Here is a 26,902-nt window from a genome sequence, read left to right as displayed (position 1 = left end):
AGAAGAAATAAAAATTTTTGTTGCATTTTACAGAACAACAGTGTTATAACAACTGACCTCCATTAACTTCTGGCTGTTCAGTGTGATTTGCTTTTCCAGTTAGTCTCTTTTTCTCCCTGATTATTCCTCAAAAAATCATATACATAGGATTTATATTATATATACAATATCAATAGTACATATAATATCCATAATTATATCTCTACCCTTATTTTCCTCTTGGGTCTGTCTGTTGGCCTAGCTCCATACACTTCCCCGAGCACCTCAGTTACCAATAAATCAGTAACTTTCAGTAAGAATGATTATTTGAACTTTGGTAGGAGAATCCTCTCTATACCCTGGATCCTGGGTGTAGTTTCTACATTGTGGAAACTTTAGGGATTTATGAGATTAATTCACTCATTTTACCAAAGAGAAAACTGAGGTCCTGGAAAGAAAGACTGCTAATCAAAAGTTATGCGATGTACATACTGACATCGGAAGGGTAAACTCACAAGGCTGAATGCACTGGCAAGACAACCTCTATAGCATGCATTTACCTCCTTGGAATATAAATGACCTGAAAAATAAAACACAAAACCAATGTATCTTCCTTTCCTGAACAGCTGTTCACAGACCCATGCCAGGAAGAAACAAGGATTCCTGCAGCACTACTTAAGCCAGAGGCCATTTCCCAGCCTCCCCGACCTCCCCTGGGGTTTTCTTTCATTTGTTTTCCCTCACCTTCCCTCCTCCCCACCTCATTATTGCTAGGTTTACATCTAAGGTAAAAGCAATCATCACCAATTACTGGCTGCTTAGAACTAGAAATTCTAATCTCATAAGTGTTGCTGGTGCTACTGTCTGTGTAATAAATGTATTTATTGCTTCAGAAATGTTCCCAGGATGAAACTTGCATTTTTCCTCCACCAGCTTTTCGTCAAAATACACATGGCATCCAGATGACATCCATCAAGAAACGAAGATCCCCAGATGATGAACTGCTATACTTACCAGTGAGTCTCCCTTGGGTATTCATGATCGCTTCATTTTCACCTTCTTTGAATGAGCTTTTACTCTGGGGTCATCTTTCGATTATCTGTGACAATGAGAAGAGGGTGACGGAGACTAGTGAGATAAAACAGAGAATTTATTTTTTGCAAAATTAGGAAATTACTCCTTCCCTCTACAGTTCTGGTACATATTAACAGTGTGGGCTCTTCTACTTACTGCTCACCCAGTCAAAGCTACCTTCCTAATAAAATTTCTCTTATGCAAATATTTAAAATTAATTTGTACTTCATTATTTAAGAGTGATAACATGATTTTAGACAGCATGGTCATACCAATTTAGTACTAAAATTTTGTCAGAAGGCATTCACAAAGTTGATAATACATAATGAATTGCCTGGGATTTCTTTTAGGGAGTGCTATAAAGAAAGCCAAGCCAGGCAGAATCCTCAATTATATGGGAATGGCCAGAGACTTGGCCTAGTTATTGTGTAGGAACATTTTTCATTCCTACAAGGAATATAAGCCCTCTCAAGGTCACCAAGGTGCCCCTTTTTAGGCTATGGTTGTAGTTCATCGAATTCTTATTACCTTAGGTCTTTGCTATCTAGAGTGGCAGCAGAGTTTGGGTAACCAGTATATCTCTTGATGCCATCTACACTGACTTGCGACACAGACAAGCTAGGCCAGGAGATCTGACTGGGATTAAAACTAAGCCACAGGTTTGGGTGTGTCGTGCTTGCTGCCCTTCCTTCTTCGGGCCCTGAAGGTCAGGTAAGGGAATTAGACTGCTTGCTGGCAGAATAATTAGACAGTGAGTTAGCTAAGATTCTCAGTGTCTTGTTTCTCAGGCTACATATGGAAACTGACATGTGAACTCTAAGTTAAACATTTTCTTGCTATACTAGATTTTCTGAAAGACCTAATATGTTTTCAGCAGATGAGATAGAAACCACTGGAAGAGCTGTTTTTTTTCATGAAATTTCAGTTTGTACTAATGGAGGAGATACCCTGTATTCTGTTACATCTTATTTTTAGTGACGAATTAGCCAAACTGAAATGTGTAAAGAAAAAAAAAACTCTTAATTTACCATGAATTTGGTTGATATTTGTTGAGTGGCAGTAATGCAAGACCCTGAGCACTTAGAGATCAGTAGGGTACAATTCTTACCTTCCAAGATCTTGCCTTCTAGTGAGGAGACAAATAGGCATAATGCAATGAAATCAGTGCTTCAGCAAAGCTAGGCATGACACTGTGGGAGCACATAGGAAGGATGGAAGAATCAGCCTAAAAGACAGGTCAGGATAAACTTCTCAAAGAGCATGATCCCCAGAGCTGGGATTAGTAGGAGTTAACCCAACAAAAGGTAGAGAAAATCTTTCCATTTCTGAATTCTGACAAACTCTGCCTCTCATGCTCAGGGAGGGGACAGGTGATGTGCTAGGGTGCACAGGGTAAACAGACACTCACTCTCGGGGTCAGGCAAGTGCCCTTTGTTCTCCACTTGCCTGTCTCTAGTCCTGGTCCTGCTCAGACTTTTTTTTTTTTTAACATTTTTATTGGAGTATAATTGCTTTACAATGGTGTGTTAGTTTCTGCTCTATAACAAAGTGAATCAGTTATACATATACATATGTTCCCATATCTCTTCCCTGTTGCATCTCCCTCCCTCCCACCCCTGCATCCCACCCTTCTAGCTGGTCACAAAGCACTGAGCTGATCTCCCTGTGCTGTGCAGCTGCTTCCCACTAGCTATCTATTTTACATTTGGTAGTGTATATATGTCCATGCCACTCTCTCACTTTGTCCCAGCTTACCCTTCCCCCTCCCCGTGTCCTCAAGGCCATTCTCTAGTAGGTCTGCGTCTTTATTCCCGTCTTGCCCTTAGGTTCTTCATGATCATCTTTTTTTTTTTTGGATTCCATATATATGTGTTAGCATACGATATTTGTTTTTCTCTCTCTGACTTACTTCACTCTGTATGACAGACTCTAGGTCCATCCACCTCACTACAAATAACTCAGTTTTGTTTCTTTTTATGGCTGAGTAATATTCCATTGTATATATGTGCCACATCTTCTTTATCCATTCATCTGTCAATGGACACTTAGGTTGCTTCCATGTCCTGGCTATTGTAAATAGCTGCTCAGACTTTTTAAAGCTTTTAAGAGACTCTCTTAAAGAAGGAAGCACATTTTACCTCTGCTGAAAACATGTGTCCTTCTAGAGGTAATTACAGTTAATTCTAATTATTTGTGGTACTTATGCTTTATAAAGTCACTGTGAACACTGTACTAGCAAATACTGAATCATTGCTCCTAGAGGAAATACAGGATTAGGTTCCTGTGAGCCTCTGGTCATGTTTTTAGTAACTGATCAATGCATTACCTTGTTTCATGTGTATTTCTTATTTAATATATACTGTTGATTCATTAACATTGAACTCACTGCCCATAGCACTATAACTCATGGCTGACCTAAGCTTATCTAACACATATTCTCTCCATAAGGCACATCACAGCCTTCTTGCACTTAGGATCATGAGATAGCACGGCAGCTGCCCTTGGGAACTATTTTAAATGGAAAAATCACCCACAAAAAGTGAAAAGTGTGGCCCTAACTAGACTACGAGAAGGACATCTGTTTCCAGCATGAGATCTGAAACAAAAAGGCGGAGCATCGCCTTCTTCCCCCTCAGCTGGGAACATGCACAATGGTTGAATCAGCTTTTCATCACTCTGTGCATGTCTGTGAATGACTGCAAAGCCTGCCAGTGTTGTTTTTCCTGTTACAAATAAATGTTAACAAGTAGGCGAATTCGTCCATGCAGAATCCACGAATAATGAGCATTGACTGTACTTCTGATAGTTCTACAGCTCTTCATTTTTTCTTCACTTTTCTTCTGCTCTTTGACATAGGTGAGGGGTCGTGAGACTTACGAAATGCTGCTGAAGATCAAAGAATCCCTGGAACTCATGCAGTACCTTCCTCAGCACACGATTGAAACATACAGGCAGCAGCAACAACAGCAGCACCAGCATTTACTTCAGAAACAGTGAGTGTGTCCCTGTGTCCTTTTAGGAGACGTGAGTAAGACGACTGTTTATTCAGATCAGCAACAGGGTGATTGTCGGGTGATGTAAAAGATGAGGTTGTGAGCAGAATATGGTAGGTTCAGATGGGCTGGTGTGGGGCACCTTTTTTCACTTCAACAATCTTCTGGGTTTCTTATAACCTTCCCTTTGAGAAGTTCCACCTACATTTTGCAATTGAATACAAACCATTTCAAGTGAATTACAAAAAAGACTCACACTAACAGAATTATTTCTCTTCTCTATGCCTCTGATCCAAACACGTCTATCAATAGTTGAACTTTGAGTACACACTCTATTCTAGTAATAATGTGTCTGTTTAAAAACATGTTGTCTTCCTCATCTCGATAGATTATCTTGTCCCTCTCCTGGGACGCACACAATCCACTTTTGGGAAAACTGTTATAGAGACAGCACATAGGTTTTACTATAAGTGACTTGAGTGCTGTGTTGAGGATTCAGAGTCCCAGTGCGTGCTCATTTGGCAAACATCTAGATGCAGAAGGGCAAAGTGGCATCATATTGCCGTGTTTTAACATCCCCATTCTAGGTCTTCTTCCAGCGATACATGTTTACATCAATGAGGTCAGATTTTGCAACCATATTAGAATATACATACAACCTATTTACATGTTAAGTTTTACCTAGATTCTTGTATCTTTGATTATGTTAATTGTTTTATGACTAACCAGAATAAAATAGCTCTTGTAAAAGGAAGAGAAGTTGGTGAATCAGGGCTCCACTTATACTTACCCTTCTGTGGTTAAGAATAATCACTTGTTAGCTTAAAAACTATTGTGTCTGTACTGGAAGTATTGCCAGAGTCTCTGTAGATAGATGTAAAATATAGACATTTGGGGCTCATTTTAGTAATTCAAGCATTTGACTTTATTCTTCAGGCAAAAAAAAAAAAAATAAAACCAAAACCATCTTGCCTAAGTCAAAGATTGTCTTTTACAATAGAAATGTAAATGAGCAATAAATAGTGGATCTTTTCTCATATATTATTAGCTACTCTAGAGAGATACCTATGGAAAGTGTAATAAAAAGAGATTGTTTTTCTTTTTTAAATCAAAATAAATGTAGGTGAGAAGGTTGGACTGTATTTCTGATAGTCAGAAGGCATCCTCTGAGCCCATACCTACTGACTATGAGGTATGGAGTGGGCAGCAGGGGAATAGAAAATAAGTGTGCTCTCTCTTTAAAGGACTTCAGGCTCTTTGAGCATTTAAGACCTTTTTTGCCTGGAAGAGATCTCACCATTCACTTCTGGCGCAAAAGTTTGCAAATCATAATTATAAGGTTTTAGAGTAAGGCTGACTGGAAATTTGAATCAGGCAGTTCCTTGGGGACACAGGGTACTCCAAAGGAGAATTAGAATTCAAGGTTACAGAATTCCCATTGCCAATCCTATGTAGTCTTTAGGATATCAGATAGAAATATATATTAAAACATTCAAGTGTAAAACTGATTTAGTTCTTATAAACTCATACAAGAGGAATCAAAGAAATAGACTTGTAACATCATTTACAAACCAAAAGGGGATAAATGCCTTCTCCAAGATATGCATGTCATGCTATTAAGACATACTCTCAGATCGTCACCGGTTCACTCTGGAAGTGTTTGGCTTAGACAAAATGACCTCAGAAGAACTAATCCATAGCAGATCATGCTGAACTAGTTGCTCCGTGATTTCCTGCCTTTTTTTAACAGGAAAAGTTCTGTCAGTATTAAATGGTGTGGTTTGGAAGGTCTGACCCTCTAGCACAGGGGTTGGCAAACTTTATTTTCTGTAAAGCACCAGTAGTAAATATCTTAGGCTTTCTGGTCCATATATATGGTCTCTTGTAGCTCCCCAGTTCAGAAGCACAGCAGCAAACCACAGACAATATGTAAACAAATGAGAGCAGCTGTTACAATAAAGTTTTATTTTATGGACACTGAAGTTTGAATTTCATATAATTTTCACTTGTCATGAAACATTCTTCTTCTTTTGAATTTTTCCTACCTTGTAAAAATGTAAAAACTATTCTTAGTTTATGGGCCAGGTTTGGCCCATTCACTATAGTTTGCCAATCCTTCTTCTAGATAAAAGAGTGGCTCCTTCATGGCTTCTTGAGGTTCATATTTTTTGATAGGAGTATCTGGAAGCTAATCTATATATTCTAAAGTAGAGAGGTATTAAAAGATTTTAGGAAGTCTTTTAAGGTGTCATTTCAGTATCTAACAAAACAACAGCAGCCTTTAACAGAGGCTTCTCTTGTCTTTCTTCTGGCTGAAAAAGACATGCCCATCTAGACACAAAATATGGTTCATCATCAGCTAAGACTGGAATAGTTGACGTGACTCGTGTAATAAGCTTTTTACCGAAGATCTGCTACGTGAAAGCAGTAAAAATAGAGATGAGATAGTTGAGGTTCCCGCCTTCCTATAGTTTACAGTTTGGTGGTGAATTCCTAACCAGAACACCTTTTGAATCTTAAGAAAGCTCTGGAAGTTTATTCTCAGTATCATGTAAGTTCATAGGACAATTTTAAACAACCTGTCTAGATTATACAGTAGAAGGAATAGTTTTGTCATAATTTTAGAGACTTTACAGGCCAAGATGATCTGTTTCAGTTGGGGGCAGGTGCATTTGTTTGTTTTACATGGAGTACACAAGGATATATAGTCCCATGTCCCTGGATGATGAGTTATCCAGGGCTTATAACTTATCTAGCCTAATTGGCTTGCATTGCTCTAAAGGGAAATTATTTTATTTATAATTAATATTCCATAAAACAATCTATTTCATCAAAGAAGAAACTATATCTTAAAATTATTATTTTAAGAAGCTCAAAAGATTTTAGAGACATATTTTCACTTTTTTGCATGTGTGGTCACAGATAACTAGCGAGGAATTTGTAGCCCCATAGTTTCCTGTGGTGTCCATTTATATGTATCATTGCATGTTTTTGAGTGCTTGTCTCACAGTATATAAGAGCTAACTTCAGCTGTGATAAATTGTGCATGGAAATATAACAGACTGCAAAATGAAATCTTTGCAAAATATAGACATTTGGTCTAATTATGTCTTTGTTACATTATATATACATGGGTCTCCCTCCAATGATTGATATACATTTATATAAATTCTCCCGTTGCTGTATTCTTCAGCTCAGTTTTTTTCAGCTCTTTTATTTTTATACAAAGCTTCAAGAAAGAGCACGAATGATTAGACAAAGAAAACTGGAAATCTAATTCCTGGCAATCATTTGAAAAGAATACATCAGCTTGGAAAATGCCTATGATAGCCTGTGATTTCCTTTGCAAAAACTTAGTACCAATATGTTATGCTGGTAAGGAATCAATTTTATGCTTTTCTTTATATTAGAGTGAAAATTAGTGGGAGGAGAATACACTCTGTATGAGGTAGCAATAAAATATTTTCAGTTTAATTGCTTCTATTAGTTCCTCACTATATGTTTTCTCGCTGCTTGCTTTTCATTTGTGCATGGTTTTCCTTTTTCAAAAATTCCTTCACAATTACCTTCATGATCATAGGCTTTCTGGAGGATAAATCTTACACCGAGTTTTTGTGAATCGAGTTGTTATAGCTGTAAGTAGGCTTTATTCCATTTATAAGGAAATTTGATTTTAGTTGAATGGCTCACATTGGAATAAACATAGGGAGTTATGTTCATAGGAGCCAGAATCTAGTGAGAGGACAAATTGGACCCATTCTTGCCACCAGACTCCTTACCGTCATATTTTCAAGGGACATTAACTCTTAAGACAGTTTTGCAGAAGCCACTTGAGACCATTTTAGCAATCTTTATGACATGTGTACTTTTGACCAATACTATCTCTTGTTCATTTTTTTTCTTCTGTAATTTACCCTCCTTCTTGGGTAAGATCTGATCTGAGAGCAGCATTACTTTGTTAAAATTTTACTTAGCCCAACTCTGGAGAATTATTTTTAAGTTTCTACAGAATAGATGTACTTTGATTTTAATACAAATGTATGACATCCTGAGGAGCTCTTAGTGTTTCCTTCTCCTTTATGATCACTTGATGATCGCGGCTTATTAGTATCAATGATATAGGTCAGAGAGTATTGGAGCAGAACAGGATCTTCAAGACTATAGTTCTAACCCCTTTGTGCTAGAGCTGGGGAAACTGAGGCCCAATGAACTACACCTGTGATTTCATAGCCAGTTCATAATAAATCTGAGACTAGAATCAGATCTGGAAGACATAGCTCTTTACAATATTCTGGACTGCTTCATTAGTTAAGAAAGTCATAATAAGAAAACACAAAGCAAGCATTCATTCCCATTTTTCTGTCCCTGTATCAGGTAGTTGGTATTTACCCTTGTGGTTTCAGTGTAAAGTCCTATTTCTTTAAGCTCATCTGGCTACGATTTTCTTCAAGAATGTTGATAATTCTTCCTCAGATTCATGTATCTGAGAAAGAAGCAAGTAATATTTTCAGAATTATCAATGTAGACGAAAGCAGAAGACACAAATCTTTCTCTCTCTCACTGACAGATATGACTAATACCATATTTCTAAGTCTGACTTAGAAATTCTCCACACTTCCAGAATATTTGTTTGAAATTGCTAGTTTCATAGATAAAAAAAAGGTAAATATGGGCAGTTTCATGTGGTTCAACCTTATAGGTCATGGCACTGCACAAGCCTTTGCAGTTTACACAGTTAGTTTAGAACTTCACGAAAATGTTAGGAAGTTGTCAGGACAGAGATTTATTAGCTCTGAAGTGGTAATGCAGAAAAACACCCTCAGATTAATTAAATTCAGATAGATTAAATCACTTTTCTAAGGTCTCACGTCTCATTGCAGAACTTGTCTCAGTTCTAGTCTCAGTGTGTAATTCTCTGGTCCAGACATTTTTTTCATAAGTGAAAGATGATTTCTGCATGTTGTCTTATTCAACCCTTGGTCCAAGAGAAGCCCCAAGATGTAATATCCACACAAGAAGTCGAAGCCATTGTTCTTTAGTTGGTAATAAATTGCTTCCCTACTAATTTGTATTCTGGCATCTTCTTTAAGATGATCTCAATTCTTGCTGGTGAGATGGCTTACTAAATCTCAGCACTGACCAAGTGAAAATTGCTTTGTTCCTTTGCAAGGAGTAACCAAATGTGATTCAAAAGCCATCTGGGCAGTAATTCCCAAACAGTTCATAGGGTTGCACAACCCTTAGGAAAATAAGAGGATTTGTTCCTGGCATCCTTGTGTCATAATTGATTTCTTCATTATGCAAAAGTTGTTTTGGTGAGTTTGATATGTGCATTTCTAGGCCAAGTTTGTGACTGAAAGGATTAGGATATTTATCCATCACAATCTGGGCACATGCAAAATGCTCATTAGTAGTTCTTTACAAAGGCATGATGACACAGCCCCCAGACTGATAAGATCATATTTCTTCATACTTCAGAGTTAGGCTAGACAGGAACAGTAATGAGGTATCATAATTGGGCAGATGACATTTTACAAAAGATTGAAGTTACTTCTTGACTCTGCATTCCTTTTTGCAATTAATTGAGTCCAGTATGCCAAGCACCATACTAAGCATCTTGACCTACCTTGTCTCAATAGTCCTCAACTGAGTAACTTGTGGAACTTCTTAAAAGTATGTGTATGCCTGGGTCCCAGCCTGGTCTCAGAAAGGATCCGGGAAAATGCATTTTTTTAAAGTTCCACAGGTGATTCTAATAGTTCTAGATAGTTACCATTGCCTTCTCTCATTTCTTCTTCATAAAAATCTTGGGAAGTCATCTCTGAGTAATCTTAAAGGAAGGTAAAGAGGAAGGAACAAAAATAGCCGTGTGGCATTCTGTTCTGACTATACTATGATCATGAAGGTAGAAGGATGTGTTTCTGTATTCAGTTGATGTGAATATATGAAGTCCTAAGCCTTCATCTTTTCTTTTCTCTGGTTCCTCTCTGCAGTCTCCTTTCAGCCTGCTTCAGGAATGAGCTTGTGGAGCCCCGGAGAGAAAGCCCGAGGCAATCTGACGTCTTCTTTAGACATTCCAGCCCCCCAAACCGATCAGTGTACCCATAGAGCCCCATCTCTGTATTTTGAGCGTTATGTGTTTGTTGTGTTTCCGTGTGTGTGTGTGTGTGTGTGTGTGTGTGTGTGTGTGTGTGTATCAAGCCCTCGTAGCCAGGACTTGAAGACACTTTGGCTCAGAGACCCAACTGCTCAAAGGCACACAGCCACTAGTAAGAAAATCTTTGAAGGGACTCAAAACTGTACAAGAAAGGACATTTTCTGCAGATTCTGTATCCTTAGATCTAGCATTGGTCCATCAGGAACCCCTGTGTCTGTCTGTGAGCTTTTGTGTTGTTTCTTGGGAGGGAGGAGCTCAGGTTGGGAAGAGGGGCATTACGATGTTTATTGGAACCCTTTTCTGTTACCTTCTGTTGTGTTTCTAAAACTCATGAAGAAGCTTTTGAGCAGGTCTCAAACTTAAGATGTCTTTTTAAGCAAAGGAGAAAAAAAAGTTGTTATTGTCTGGGCAGAAGTAAACTGTAGGTGACTGAGAGACTCAGGCCCTTTTAATGCTGGTCATGCAATGATACTGCAAATAGTAACAAGCTAAGGTGTCAAATGTACTGCTGGGCAGAGAGGTAATAACTACCCTGAGTAGCCACTGCGGGGAATGATTTTTTCTTCTTTTTGAGAACTTGCATTATCAGTATCCTCTCCTCATATGTAGTAGAAAGTTCATTAATTCTGTGTCAGGACCTGCCACTGCCACCCCATGTCAGCATCTGATGTGATAGTCTTCCTTGCTTTTGGAAACCCTCCAAAATTTGTGTTTGGACCCCAAGGCAGGTAAACCTCTTTTGTCATTTTAAGAGGAGGGTAAAACTACCCCAGTAATATTCTTTCAGGCAGTCATATATCATTCTTCCATGTCCACAATGGAATTCAAAGTCCTCTCACCAAATCTATAATTAACTCCTTTGATTGGAGCTCCGTAAAATCAGCCATATCACTGACACTGTTCAAATTGCCTTGTCCAGGACACTTATGCTTTATTTAAGTGATGTCCAAGCAGACACATTTTTAAATCAACACTCCTGGCCTAAAAATTAAAGACAGGAAGAATAGATAATTTTTCTTTTTTGGTTCAAAGACTTCAGAGAATCTATTTCCATTTTAAATCATATTTTAAAATAATAGTATAAAGACTAAAAAAATCTGCTCCCCACACCAGGTCACCAGCTCTTTATTCTTTGTCACCACAGCAATGATTTCTTGTTATTGAGGCTGTTGCTTTATGGATGTGTGATTTTAATTTTCAATAAACTTTTGCATCTTGGTTTATCTCGCAGTTTTTCTTTTCTGTCTCTTTTGCTTTTTTAAATTCCTTAAATGCTAGAATATTTTCATTTAAGTGCTTGAAGTACCATGTGTAAGTCTAAAGAACAAGAAGAATAGGTCACTTTGGTTCTGTCTACACTATTGTCATAGTTGGTGTTTTTATTTAAGATACTCTGTATCAAGGCCATCAGTCCTAAAAATAAATTTCAATGCCCATGTTAACTTGAAAATTTATTTTAGCCGTGTGCATGTTTAATTTCATCATAAAGAGCTAGGCACTATAGCATCATTTGTTCACATCTCTGAATAAACCTTGAGTTATATCTTCAGTTGCCAAGTTCACTAGAAGAAATTTAAATCAAATTCCAGTTTATTAAATAAATTGGCTTCCGTGACACTGGTGTTAGGAAATATCCAGAAATCTGTAGTAGAACCTGTTGTGCATAGGTTTTAAAAAAAAAATTACAATACGTTCTGATCTTTGAATAACAATTTTTAAAAACTTCAAAAACAACCGTTCTAAATAAAATTAATATAGTCACTTAGAAAAATACTTAAGAAAAACAAGAAAAATACTTGAGAATAAACATGTTTATGTTTTAGATAGAAGTATAATAGTAAAATCAGATGATCCTGTTACATTGGCACCGTTTTCAATTAATCTAAAAACTTTCTAATCCTTTTTAAGGAATTCACGAATTCCTTAAAGTGTTAGTGAGTATGTTTAATTTTTTAATGTTGGTTTTTTCTTCCGGAGGTTTTTTTTTCCCTTCACCCTATTTTTATGGAAGTTTTTAATGTGTTTATAGTGATGTTTATATAAATGCATATATTTTATAATTACAGTTGATCTAGCTGGAGAATAAATGCTGCCTTTTGTCTTTAGAAGCAAGATTCCTCAGCTAGAGAGAAAAGTTACCTGTGGGGAGGTACTGGGCAAAATTTCGAGGAGGAACAATTCCTTTTCTCATGTTCATGTCTGCCCTTTTTCTGACCTGCCCCATATCCACGGTGTTTTGCTCTACCCCCAATATCCCTTTCCCCTCTGGGATCCCGCCATGCAAAAGTGGTTTGGTAAAATAGATTCACCCTGATGTATTGCCAAATTCCACTAGAGAGTTGCTTTTTCACTAGCAATGGAAGATTTAAGGCCAAAGAAGGAATCCTTTGGTGGAATTCTAGGACAAATTGTAGGACAATGTCCAGGGCACTTACATAATCTCCTTTCATCTTCATAACAAGTCTTCTGGAGTGAGTGTAATGCCTGTTCTACAGATTAAGTAAATGAGACTCCAGAGACTTGTATAATACCCAAAGTCACTTAATTGATTTGTGTCAGATCGAGAATGTGAACTCTGATATTTCGATTGGCTCCAAAATTTATGTTCCTTCTTTGTTTGTCTATGGTTTGTGACCTACCTTCCTCAACAATAATTTAAGTGGCTTAAAATAAATGAACTAATAAAATGGTCAAAAATAAAGACCACAAAAAACAGGAGAAAGGAATTGTAACAGGATTTGGAAGAAGGCATTCACTATAATTGAGGGTCCAGGGAAAATTCATAGCTCTTAAATACATTTTTACTTTCCTAGTGGTGGGCATTAATGATTCAAGCAATGCTTCCATTAGCTCTTGCTGTACATTTGACTGATTTGGGAGGATGGGAGAGATATATAGACATTTATTTAGGTCACAGAGGACCAACCTGCCTCTGGAGTCTGGGCAACCTGGCATCTTTGTTACTTTGTGGTGGGCAAAGATAGAGAAAGAAGCACCTGGCAAAGCTTCTCTTGGTCACCTTGCCCTGAACGTTCCTGCACTTTGATATGGACTTACAGATGTTCCTAAGTGTATTCAAATGTGCTGACTCTTATTCAAGGCTTCTACACAGGGATGGAGTGGGTTTGAGGATAGCTGGGTCTCCCTTTACTATATCCCTTGCTCCCTGTACCTATTTCCTCTCACGACTTCAGCCACTTCTTGATGTAACCTATTGCTCTCCACTGTCTTACTTCTGGGAAGGTGTCACAGAATGAAAGGAAAAACTCTTGGAATAGGAGCCAAGAGACCTCTCAGCCCATCATTTAGCAATGTGTGACTTGGGCACATTTTTTCTTAGAGTCTTATATTTACCCATCTGTACAACAGGCATAATCATTTCTGCCCATCCCTACCCTGCCATCCCATGTCCTCCTCCACAGGGATGTGAGACTCATTTGGAAAATGGATAAAGGAGAACTTGGTAACCTGAAGAATCTAACAGTTGGGAGAGTTTATTATATAAACACCCATTTATACAACATGGATCTAAACCTGTCTTCTTGAGAAGGGCTAAAGTGAGAAATCAATACCCTCCTACTTTAAGACAGTGATTCTAAAATGCAGCTGAATTGTCAATTGCACATTGTCATGTTCATTTATGCAAATATAGCATATTGTTTGAATTCCTCTAGCTGTGGCTCTTCAGTGATATGGAATGGAGCCTTCCCTGTTTTGTGTAATTACGGAGAATGCAGAGCGGCAGCTTTGAAGTCCAAGCCTAGCACAACTGTAGCACTCAGGTGTTAGAGCCACGTGTTATTTTTTCAAACATTATTATACCGTGTTTGTTTGGAACTTGTATTCATTTACAGAGCCTTCTAAATCTGATACACATACACACATACAAGCAAATAAAACTCAAAGAAACATTTTTCCTCTCTTCTCTAATAACAATATGGCTGCAGCAGGAAGGAGACAAATAGGAACAAAATAATACATTTTATTTGAGGAGTGTAAACAGGGAGGTTTTCCCCTTTTACATGCTCAGCCCAATCTTCATTCTCTGGTCACAATAATGACTCACTGTAAATGCCTGACGGTGTATACAGTTCTTCCTCACCTTATCTTTTTTGGTTCTCACCATAGCCCTACAAGGTAGGTTGGATTGTTATCCCCATGTATCCACTACTCTATGAGCTTCTCCGAGATGTGACCATTTCTTATTAGTTTTCCCACCTCTAGCATCTAACTCATGCAGTAAGTGTATATATTTTTAGTTTTTATATATTTTCATTTTCTGATGAGGGATATTTACTGGCTTGCACAGGAACCTATAGCTTTCTAACATATGCTGGAGGGAGACTTAAACGTTGTTTTTCTGACTCTATATCCTTCCCCGATTCTAGTAGATATCACTAGTTCTATATTCAAGAGAAAAGTCAGCAATGGCAGTTGAATAGAGAATGTCGTATATAACATAATACATAATATGACAAACCAATTCTAGTAAATTTCCAAATTGAAGTAACGCCGAATGGAAAACTGTTTTGTTTTGTTTTTTCTTTGTCTCTCAAGAGACTTGTGGAAACTTAACAGAATAGTTGTTTGGACTCCCAGGTTCCCCTTGTGTGGAGAGGCTGTTGACATTCCGATGGGTTCCCCCATGGCCCATGAACAGCTAAGCTGAGAAAGCATGTTTCCGTGTTGAGTCCTCTGCATGATGGCAGGTTGTGCTACCAGATGCCCTGTTTGACTGGCTTTGTGGTTATTTTCTGCATATGCCCAAATGGCCTAGGAAGCTATAGGTGAAACACCTCAGCTGCCATTTAGCTTGGCGTCCCCATGTCTTTCATAAGCCTTTGGGTCTTCACTCAGTTCTTTTCCCTTATTGATTTTCACATTGAAAGGGATGCAGAAAACAATAGAGGGAAAAAGAGGATGCAATGATTTCCCCTCACAAAGGAGATGCTTTAGGAAGATATTCAGCTTTGTCCTCTATTCATGTAGGAAACACACGATTTGATGATAGCCTTGTGATCCCTGCCAAGGTAGGAGAGATTCTCAGATAGAAACACAAGTAAGTTCCTGTCATTGTTCTGGAGGAATATTTTTGCAAGTGTACAGTTAAGGCTGTGTTTTAATATGAGACCTGTTGGAAATGACCAGTCCCCACTCTTCAGTGTCCTGTGCTCACCATCCTTCCCGTGTTTGTGTTCCCAGGACCTCGATGCAGTCTCAGTCTTCCTATGGTAACAGCTCCCCACCTCTGAACAAAATGAACAGCATGAACAAGCTGCCTTCCGTGAGCCAGCTTATCAACCCTCAGCAGCGCAACGCCCTCACTCCCACCACCATTCCCGATGGCATGGGAGCCAACAGTAAGAGCATCTCCCTTTAGCTGCAGCTGGAGGACCAATAGGACTAGTGTAGGGGAAGACTTTGCTCTGGGATGGGGGGAAGCCTTGCTCTGAAGCTACGTGAGAGGCACAGTGGACAGGACAGATCAAAGTTGAGTGGCTTAAATTTCTCACGGTGAACTTTTTCTCACTTGTAAGATGTATGGTTCATTACAAAGCACACTGGTAGAGACAGAGAAGGCTGTTCCTTTAGTAGGGATAAGGATCTCTGTGAAAAAGAACAGTCCACTTCCTGCCAACCTGGATGGGGACCCACCTTCTACATTCTTTGAGATAGTCAAAAGGAAATATGTCCAACTTGTGGGAAGTAGCATAGTGTGGTGGACTTAAAATCTAGAGAAATAGATGGTAGTCTGGACTCTATTGCAGCGTTAGCTGCATAACTCTGGACAAGTCACCTCTCTGCTCTAAGGCTCAGTTTTCCATTCATAAAATTATCACTCTGCACAGTTAACAGTTTTTGCGTCTGTGGCCCTACACTTTTGGGCTTCTCAACTCATCTTTTCCATCCTATACACAGTTATTAAAGAATTGACATAGGGAAAGGAGTCTCCCTTTTATTTATTCACACACAGATTCCTCATATCAACTAAGTATAACCATAAGAGGCAATGTGAGAATCGGGCCTCGACATGGATGATGATTGGTGCATAGCTTTGCTGTAAATATAATTAGCTTGTCCACTAGAACTTAACCTAGCAGAGTGGATACCCAAACTTGAAAGGAAAAAAGGATGGTAAAAATGCAGAAGGGATGCAAAAGCCTAAATACTGTCCATGTATCCTATAATCAGCCTCATAAAACAGTGCCTCAGTCTTGTCCTAGAAATCGTTCATTATTTTGATCAAGCCTTTAAACTTGCATTTCACTGTTGCCTTGAAGAGATTGGGTTTTCTTAAAGAAGTTAAGGGAGGCTAAGATTATGACTCTTTCTGGTTCTGATAGCACATGTTTAGATTTTAATGAGATAAGAGATATATGAGGTTTGGTTTGGTTACCTGGTATGACAATGAAGGCATTAGAGCCAGACTGCTCTCTCACTAGTGACAAATACATCCTAAGACTCTAAACCTGACCCTTTGGCAGGTCTGCTGCTTTGACAGGAAAAGGAAAAGGAACCATTTATTTTTTGCTTTCTTTCTGGTGATGTCTTAGAGTCCCCAGGTTTTTCTTGAGATGACAAAATAGTGACAGTGGTAATGATCCTTCACATTTGTGTAACAGTTTACTTACTTTTTCTTATTTATGCTTCATAATTTTCCTCTGATGGCATCAGGAAAGTCAGAGGGGAAACTGATAAGACATGCTAGGCCTATGCTCTTTAGCTGGCTAGTTGGTGGCAGAGGCCTTTACCCTTTGGCACACTACTGTTCACTGAAGTAGAAGCAAATTACATTCGTCTTTTTGTAGATATGTTATTTTGCTTTTTTTTTTTTTTTTTACCTGAAGACAAAATTTGTTTCATAAATATTATTGGTATTGAGCTTTTCTTCTCTATAGGTGAATGTTTACAGTTTATGGTTTAGTAAGAAACCAATCCAAGTTGGTGGTGTTCCCAAATAAAATCCTGAAATGGACCAGGAAAAAGAGCTGGGGTCTTTCATTGCATCCTTCCTTATGAGGCATTTGGTTCCCTACAAATATTGCAATAAAGCCTCCCATTCCCAAACCAATATTCCAAAGGGCCCTCTCTCATTCACAGGTTTGTTCACTTAAGTTTTCTGAGCATCTGCTCTGTGCCAGGCACTGTGCTCGGGTCTGTGGGGACCCAGACGTGTATAAGGTCTAATCTCCATGCTTAAGGAGACTAGCCTAGTGAGGGAGACAGAAATATAACCCATGAAGACAAATACAAGGGAGACTATATTAACATCAGGAGCAGCAAGCAATTGGGACAGAGCATTAGAAGTAGAGAACAAAGTGGGAAGAGATTGTCCTAAGAGAATGTACCAAGGTCAAGAAGTATGTAATTAGTTTGGAGTTTGGCGACTATTCTGTTCAAGGAGATGTAGGGTGCTTAAAGGGGTGTAGTGAGAGATAAGACTGAAAAGGAAGGCTGGTAGATGAGGCCCTTGGTAACATTAAGCCAGGTGAGATGGACCACTGGGATGCTGGTATGTGATGACGGCAGTAACCCTCTCTGTTCCTCCTGCTTCTGTTCAGTTCCTATGATGGGCACCCACATGCCAATGGCTGGAGACATGAATGGACTCAGCCCCACCCAGGCCCTCCCTCCCCCTCTCTCCATGCCATCCACTTCCCACTGCACCCCCCCACCTCCGTACCCCACAGATTGCAGCCTTGTCAGGTGAGTCTACAGCATGCGCCCCTGGGGGCCTGTCCTAAGCATCTCTGGGTGGTGGAGGGTGGACACTGTCAAAGTTAATAGCACAGTTGGAAAGAAAGCAAAGCAGCCCAGTGGTTGACGTTCAGCCACTGTTATCTCTGATCTATGGAGTCATCAGCAGCGTTTAATCAAAGCAAACCACAACAATCAGCATGGGAAAAAGTGAACATGTGAGTTGATAGGCATATAATTTTTCATGCCTGTTTCCCACATCTTCACTTACTCCCCTCCTCCTCCAACACATTTTTACAGTAAGCTGTGGCCTTCAAATTGGTGCTCAGGGCTGGGGTTCCCAAATGGGCACTCAACTTGCTATCTCGCTCCCTTTCCTGCTCTCTAGGCCTCATAGCTCTCAGCCACCATGGGATCATTATTTTGGAGTTGGATGTCCATAAAAAAAGTTTGAATGTTAGTAAAAATGACAGGGACTTTCAAGAACCTGATGGCCTCTTTTGCTTTGTCGTATGGGAACTGGGGACATTCCAGGAAAGGGAGTTCAGATAGCCAGAAGAAAGAAAGGCATGAAGTCTGGAAAATTCTGTTTCCAACAGAGGCAAGCATCGGTGCCCAAATCTCATGCCTAGTGCCCTGCTTCATGTGCAGAATGATTTTTTTCATTTGGCTGCTGGAATAATATGTGTTGGTTCCCATGTGATGGATGCAACAGTACTAGCAGGGTCAGAGAGGTGGCAAAGGGCATGGCTTATCAGCCAGCATCTGGCTCTGTGACGGTGGTGGCATCACTGATCTGAGACCAGAGCCGTAAAGGAGGGGGTTTGTATTTTGATGAGGACGCCAATCAAAAAGCATGGATGACTTCACAGTATAGTGGCCTAGTTTTTTCTTAGCCACATAAACCATTCTCAGAAACCCCAGGTATAAACAATTGAAGGAAAGATGCTCTTTTTGAAGTGAAGAGCTAGGAGGCAAGAGGGCTGGAAACCTGAGCACTGGACTCCTTCCTTTCACCCCCTGCAATGGCTCCTAAGACACTGATATGGAACCCCTAGAATTCCACCAGTCACCATTTGAAAAACCTCTGCTCTGCAGGCATCTTTAAACAGTTGATTTTAATTTGATAGACCTAAAGTTCGTGTCCCTAATCATCCCCAGACCTCCAATCCAAGGCCCCACATATATTTTATCTGCCCCTAATCTCTTATGTAGGGCATCCCAGGGCAAAATGTTGGGTTTTCCTTTATCTTGCCAATGCAGTTGGGGTGAACTTTCTTTTTCTGTTTCCTCCTTCCTCTTCCCTCCTCCCTCTGCAGTTTCTTAGCGAGGTTGGGCTGTTCATCATGTCTGGACTATTTCACGACCCAGGGGCTGACCACCATCTATCAGATTGAGCATTACTCCATGGATGTAAGTAACCGTTAGACTTTTCTCTTGAGTTTTATTCCGTAAATTCCTCCCTCTGGTGACATTCACCTTGTAGTTGAATCCCCTCTGTTTTTTGTCCTACCCCCAGTCCTCAGTTTTACTGGGACACATAACCATATTAGAAAGATTCCCAGGCCTCCGCCTCTACATAGGAGAAGTTCAGGATCAGTGATCCTCAGCTTCTCTGATCAGTCAGCAGTTGTCTATTGTGTGCATACTATATGCAGAGTGGGAGTGACATCTGATTCCCACCTTCAAGGAATGTATGATCTCTAAAGAATTCAGAGGACTTTTTGGTTGTTCTCATTAACTGGTGTAAGACCCCAGGGAGGATCGCAGGAATCAGGTGATGTTATTCTCACTTTAAAACATGGAGAGACGACAATATGGTCATTTGCCATGATGGGTTGATGACAGAACCAGGAATAGAACCCTGAGATGTAAGCTTCCGGTCTTTAACCCTATTGATTGGCCTTTTCTGCCTTTCTTTAAAATAGGATGTCACAGAGGATTGAGCTGTGCCTCTCGATTAGAACCATATGTTCATTCATGGTCAATTCTACCAGAATAGGACCCTGCCATGCCTGATCACTGGGAAAGATCACTGGTCATGGGTTCAAGTCCCAACTATGCTTCCTAGTGGTAATGAGAACTTGGGGTTATCACTTGGCTTCTCTGGACCTCAGTTAATCAAATTAGGTTCAAAATCATTGCCTTCTGGCTCTGATAGTCTTGGAAGCAAGCTGGATAGGAGGGGACATTTTCTTGCTTCCTACAGCACTTCTTGAACTACTGTTCACGTGGGTGGGAGCTCATTTTGCTCTGGTTTACAACAATCTGGTTTTCCTCCCAGGCTGCTCTTCATGCTGCTCTCTTTGGGGTTCACTATCCTCCTTTCTAGCTTCCAGAGGGCCCTTTGGGCTGGTGGAAGAAGATACTCTCTGTCTCTGCTGCCGCTTCTGTAGTTGGGACCTCTTTTTGCCCCCCACCCCCCCTTGAGCACCGATGCTAGAGACGTCCCTGCAAGCGTGAGAGCACCTCTGCCCTCTGGTGACAAGTATATGCTGTGCTGCCCCTATGCCCGCCCCTCTCCACTCCCTCAATCACCCCTGGCTGCTGCGCCCTGATGGAAGAAATTATAAGTAAAAGCTATAGAGAAAGCTTCAGGAGTACGTTCCGACAAGTTTCAGAGAACTTTACAATGATGTCCATCCACTGAAGGCAGTTTGACACAAGACGGTGTGTTGCCCTGTGTCTGAGAGCCTTACATGATGGAACAGGAAATGTGTCCCTTCCCTATATTTGCAAAGTTTTACCTTCAACTGTCTCACTGTCCCCACTGGGGAGTACGTCAGGATGCCCCTTTGGCTGCTAGGATCTGCTGATGCTCTCCACAAATCTATCTCTGCTGGTGTTGGCTAGGTCCTGGGCCAGGTTCTGGGCCACAGTTTTCTCACCTGTCAGTATAAGTTAAAATCTACCCAGAGAGTAATGCAGATTAATGGAGCCTAGTGTACAGAGAGTTTTGGACTTATTGGGAGTTTCAGAAGCATAAAGAACTATGCTCACTTATCTATTTGTGGAATAACTTCTTTATAATGTATGCTAGAATAGGAAATTGGAGTACCCACACTGCACATTTCCAAATTAGGAAATATTGGGAGGCTATCTGATTTCCGCATCCTCACTTCAGCTTCTTCCTGCTCATCACTGGAAATAGACACCTCCTTTTCCGCTTGTCTCTCAACACCAGTCTCAGTTACTTCACATACCTCCCTGGAAAAGGAATATGGTTAAATTTTGGAGTTGTTATAAGTATCCCCTCTAAGATGCAAGGATGGGTTAATCATGGTATAACATAGTAATAATTCAGATGATTTAAGATTTACATAGTGTGCTTTATAATTTGCAAAATACTTTCATATCCACATTTGCATATAAGTCCACAGTATGTGTTGACCTAAAAAGGAATTGTATCCCATTTTACCAATGAGGCAACTGAGGCCAGTAGAAAATAAGTGACTTAATGAAGGTCTAGAGCCAGTCAGTGACAGAATAAGAACTTCTGTCAAGGTCTTCTGACTCTACGCACAACGTTCTTTCTACCTACCATACTGCTCCATAAAAAATGCACGCCAACACTAAAGCTAATGAGGAGCTAGTGCAGGTAAACAGAGATGCGACCACAGTTAGTTAAGATCAACCATCTTTGTAATGCCTTCTACCCCCAACCACAGAACATGGACACGTACTCTGTATTTTGATACCCTGATTTATCCAAACACCAAGAAACCTTTTGGCCATTAGGGCAGTTTTAGGCTCAGAGGCGGTCCTGAATCCACAGTTCACTCACTTAATTGTGTAACTTTAGAATTATCAACCTCTCTGACCTTCAGCTTTTCTGTCTATAAAATAGGTGGAATAATATCTACCACTAATCTTAGCATTAAATGAGATCATGAATAAAAAATAAGTAGTTCAACCCCTGGCATGTCGAAAGTGTTCAATATCTGTTAGTGATCTTTTGTTCCCATCTCCTCATTTGAGAAGTGATGGCATTCCATTAATATCTTTCTTCCAGTGATTAGAGCGAGGTAGATCTGAGAGTTGGAAGTTTCCTTTACCTGATGTTTTTGTTTGAGGATTTGTGTTCTCTGATCTAAATATTACCTCTATTTTACCACTGAAGAAACTGAGACCGATAGAGAATAAGTAAAATGCTACCTACAAGAAGAGATGGCACCTCAAGCCTGTATATCTGTGCTTGGTTACATATACGCCAAAGATTAATAAAGAGCTAATTTTATTTTCCAATGTAGAGTTCAGTAAATGCAGGTCAGTTAAAGCCGAGCATTGGGGAATGACAGAATGGTGTGGACTAAATGTCAGTTTGTCTCCTTGTCTTAATTCTTCCTGATTTGCTTCCCTATTGCACAGGATTTGGCAAGTCTAAAAATCCCTGAGCAATTCCGACATGCCATCTGGAAAGGCATCCTGGACCACCGGCAGCTCCACGACTTCTCGTCCCCTCCCCACCTCCTGCGGACCCCAAGTGGTGCCTCCACAGTCAGTGTGGGCTCCAGTGAGACCCGGGGCGAGCGTGTAATTGACGCCGTGCGCTTCACGCTCCGCCAGACCATCTCCTTCCCACCCCGCGATGAGTGGAATGACTTCAACTTTGACATGGATGCTCGTCGCAACAAGCAACAGCGCATCAAAGAGGAGGGGGAGTGAGATGAGCGTTGCGGTTCGAGCTCTTTCCGTCTTCCCACCCCCTAACCCCACTACCAGGCGCCACTGTTTGACCAGCCAAGCATTCTTCCTAGCTCCCCTCCTTCCTCTTTTCAGTCAGGTTTCTTAAGGGAAGGAGAAGGAAGAGGCTACTTTTTACCTAATGTGCAACCTGGCATCTGATTGTGATTCTGGCTTTAAGCCTTCAGGTCTCTTGCTTGCAGGACTGTAATTGTCATGGCTAGGCAGAAGTGAGCAAAAAAGCAGTGTGTGTCTCCTTAAGCTGCAGAGGTCTCTCCTTGACTTTTATAAAGCATTTTCACCCTTATAGTCTAAGACTATATATATAAATATATAAATATACAGTATATATTTTTGGGTGGGGGGCATTGTTTAAAATGTAATTTAAAGGAAAAAAAATTGAGTTGCACTTATTGCCTTTTTTTTTTTTTTTTTTTTCTTCTTTTACTTTTTGGATGGCTTATCTATACCCCATCTCTCAAGGCCAGCCATGTATGGTAATAGGTATCTAGATCTTGATAGGACATGTGAGTGACAGTGACATGTAGGTGCCTTCAGTTCTTTTGATGCTAAACACATGCCACATCAAACCTTTGGTTAGATCTGCTTGTTATTATGTGGGTGAGACTGTATACATATGTACACGATTCTCTATGTTGGTATATTTTATGTTACTGATATCCCTACTACTGATGGTGGTTGCCTTTGGGGTGATTTAGTTCAAGTGCAAGAAAAAGTTCATGTTCACGCTATCACTCACCATAGGAAAGGAAATATTCTCTCTTGCTTTTGGTTGGGATTGGGGAATGTGAGTCATGGCTAAAATTCTTAAAAAGTCATGGAAGCCAGTTCAATAACACCTGGTATCACGTGTCTGGGTATTTCAGCAATCTCCTCAAATTTAATGCCAGACACCTTAACTCTCAGTATTTTTTGGCAAAGCATTAGCTGCCAGTACAAACGCCTGTAAACCAAATTTTCCTACTAGATTGATTAACTCAATTACACATTTGCTACCCTTGTTAGAATTAAGGTTGATTTGATTGGGATGAATGCCATCGGCCTAGTTCTTGCAATAAAGCTTTAATGTCTATTAAGAATATCCAGGAAAAACAGGAATCATACAGAGTTATTGAATCTCCACTAAACAGTAAGAGATCTCAGTGAGCCATGAATTGAAATACTTGGAGGACTTTTTGAAACATAAATAGTATTATTTGGCAAATGTTTCTTCTAACGACCCTCACGTTCTATAAAATTCTGCATATAGAGGCTTGTTGATCTTTCTCTCTTCAAGGTTTAAAATAGGAGCAGTGATTTGGAAAATATAAAATTATGAGATCAGTTTTCCTAAAGCATCAGTTGTATCACCATATCACTTTTCTTTTTGAACAATAATAGTTTCACTTTGTTGGAAAGTAACTGTGAGAACCCAGTTTCCCGTCCATCTGTCTTCTGGACTGTGCATACACATAAAAATGTCCTGACAGATCAGAGGATAAGCCTTCCATTGGAGATGTTGCCTGAACCACATAAGCAAAGAGTTGTCTTCAGACTCTGAAAAAACGTGTAAATGGAGATATTGCTGTACATCTTTTAGAAACATACTTTGTAGCAAATACTTTTTTTCAAACTATGAAACAAGTATTTTGTATATATGCTAATGAGCTCTAAAAGCCTGTCGTGCCTTCTGGTAAAGGGCTATCATTGCACATAAGCTTCCATTTTTATTTTAAAGTGCAAAAGGACTAATGTGGCTCAAAAATATATATGAGTTTCATCTGAAAAGTGTATATATGTTTTGCAAGTGAACGTGCATACTTTGTGTTTCACTATCTTTTTCTTCTTGGGATACCGGGTTTTCCAGAACCACAGTTGAAACTTTTTTTGTTATTATTATTGTTTTTATATTTTCCTGGAAACACCATTTAGTAAGACTACAATGTCAAATTTTAAAATGCCATTACTGTAAGATGGGGGGAAGGGAAAAATTGATTTTTATTTTTTTTTTTTAGTTTTGTATGTTAAAGAGAGTGAGTCCTTGATTTCAAAGTTTTATTTTGCATAAATGGTAATAAGCACTGTTAATATGTGGAACAAGCATGCAGGTTTGAAAACCTATTAACAGGAAGAATGAAAGCCATGCCTTGGCAATGCTAGGAGGGCAAATGGCTTCCTGGACTATCATGAGTGTTTGAATAAACCTAGGACATCTTCTGAGCTATTTCAGCACTCTTCAGGTGGCACTAAGGACTCAGAAATTCCTTCACTGTATATCATGGGTTTGGCATGAGCCAAAGTGAGGCACAACTACTGGCCTCACATCCTGGTGGCAACTTACGTTTTTTGAGTGTATGAGTAGCTAGCATGAGGGGCAAAAGAATATTAAGACAGACAGAGGGGGCATGGGCTTAATGGAATTCTTGTGGCCTCAGTTCAGTACAGTTAGCAGAAGAATGGGTAGATTTTTGTTTGGAGCTGATTAGAAATGGAAATGGAGACTAGAACTTACTTCATTAAATCCATTTACCTTCTGTTTTCTTGATATTCCCCTAAAGTATAGTATGCAGGATGTTGAATGTTAAAAGGTTGCATTTTTTTTATTATTTTTATAATTGTAAAAAATTAAGTCAATGCCAAATGTTTTATATGCTTTATTAATGTTTTTGAAAAGTTTTTCTTATGGATGTGATGCTTTTTTTTTTTTTTTTTTTAAGCTTCAGTTGCTTGTCTTTTGGTATTTTGGGTAATGGGCTTTTGGTGAGCCAGAGGCAAATCCACAAGCCACTTATGTTTGCCAGGACATGCAATAAAATTAAAAAATAAATAAAAATGCATTGAGAAATGGTGTTGGGTGTGTGTGTGTGTTTGTCTGTCTGTCTGCCTGCCTGTCTATCCTTTGGCCTTATTTTTATTGAGGTAGAGGAAAAAATACTGAAAGAAACATTAGAGAGATTCAAATATTGATACTTCTAATCCTGAAACAAAAAATCATTATTTTCTTATTTTAGCCAATCTAAAGACCAGGAATATACACCTCATTTGGTACACAAGATACTCGCAGATTTAATATGTTATTTGATTGAGGTGAGAATGAGTTTGCTTTGGAACAGGGACTAGACTGCAGATATTCCTAATGTCTAATTTAGTGACTTTCCCATGGTGCTCAGCAATGACCTCCTCAGGACTGCGGGCTGGCATGCAGATTAGCCTGATTTTATGTGGGGACAGCATTGCAGATGGTGGGCTATGGCATGTTCCCCTTTAAACTCAGTGTTAAATATCACCTTTCAATTATATATATTGATTCAGCAAATGAAATATCTTCTATCAAAACGGTTTAATGATTTTTTTTTAAAGAAGTAAGTTTGTTCTTTTATGGACTGACATTAGATGGCATGAAAACAATTTAGTACCTTGGATTTATATATAACTTTACAGAATAACATATATATAGTATTACATACATTAATGTGTTTTCCTATTAATAGTTGTAATCACATGATGAAAAAATGCATTCCTATTGGCAAGGCAGTTTCAGCTTAAATTAGGGGTACCAAAAGGTTCCAGTTCTTATTCCTTAAAATTTAGGTGTTAGATCCCTCAAAATGACATGGTTGATACAATGGCTGCCAGAAAAAGAAAAAGCAGTGAAAATGGTTAATCCTTGATATACTGTTAAGGCACTTTGGACTGAATTGTCATTTATTTCTATGTTTTTTGAGCAGTTCTAACCATTTGTATGGATTGGTACTTCATGACTTTTATTCTTTCTTAGAGGTCTTCTGAAGTGCATAGAAGCAAAACTTTTTTAACTTTAACGGGTTTTTTTTAGAGAAGTTTTATCTTCATAGCAAAATTGAGAGAAAAGTACAGAGACCACAGATGCTTAGCTTCCCTCATTATCAAACCTCCCCCTCCAGAGTGCTACATTTGTTACAACTGAGGAACCTATGTTGATACATCATTATCACCCAAAGTCCACAGTTTACATTAGGGTTCACGCTTGTGTTGTACATTTTATGAGTTTGGACAAATGTATAATGACATGTCCACCATTATGGTATCATAACGAGTAGTTTCACTGCCCTAAAAATCCTGTGTTTCACCTATTTATCCCTCCCTCGCAAAAACTCCTGCCAGCAACTTTTACTGTCTGGCATTTTTTTAAAATTGTCTCCATAATTTTGCCTTTTTAAGAATGTCATAGGGCTTCCCTGGTGGCGCAGTGGTTGAGAATCTGCCTGCCAGTGCAGGGGACACAGGTTCGAGCCCTGGTCTGGGAAGATCCCACATGCCGCGGAGCAACTAGGCCCGT

The 26,902-nt window shown here is 39.4% G+C and overlaps 1 protein-coding gene across 10 annotated transcripts in view; it reads left to right on the top strand.

The window, feature by feature from the left end:
* The window catches only part of TP63 (tumor protein p63), a 240,574-nt gene extending 215,142 nt beyond the window's left edge, over window positions 1–25,432 (top strand). For 6 of the 10 annotated variants that reach the window (XM_082393248.1, XM_082393246.1, XM_082393247.1 and 3 more), the window contains 6 exons: window positions 913–995; window positions 3,910–4,046; window positions 15,406–15,563; window positions 17,766–17,910; window positions 19,221–19,314; window positions 22,270–25,432. In XM_082393248.1, the coding sequence (XP_082249374.1) occupies window positions 913–995; window positions 3,910–4,046; window positions 15,406–15,563; window positions 17,766–17,910; window positions 19,221–19,314; window positions 22,270–22,566 (914 nt within the window). In that variant the 3' untranslated portion in view covers window positions 22,567–25,432. Of the gene's footprint in view, window positions 1–912; window positions 996–3,909; window positions 4,047–10,039; window positions 11,427–15,405; window positions 15,564–17,765; window positions 17,911–19,220; window positions 19,315–22,269 lie in introns of those variants that run through there. The other 4 variants (XM_082393252.1, XM_082393251.1, XM_082393245.1 and 1 more) reach the window with 1 other exon arrangement.
* The last annotated feature ends 1,470 nt before the right edge of the window (window positions 25,433–26,902 follow it).

The sequence above is a fragment of the Balaenoptera borealis genome, assembly GCF_965194805.1.
Source record: "Balaenoptera borealis genome assembly, chromosome: 5".
Lineage (NCBI taxonomy): Eukaryota > Metazoa > Chordata > Mammalia > Artiodactyla > Balaenopteridae > Balaenoptera > Balaenoptera borealis.
Note: the sequence above shows the minus strand (reverse complement) of the source record. Positions and strands in the feature narration are given on the sequence as shown.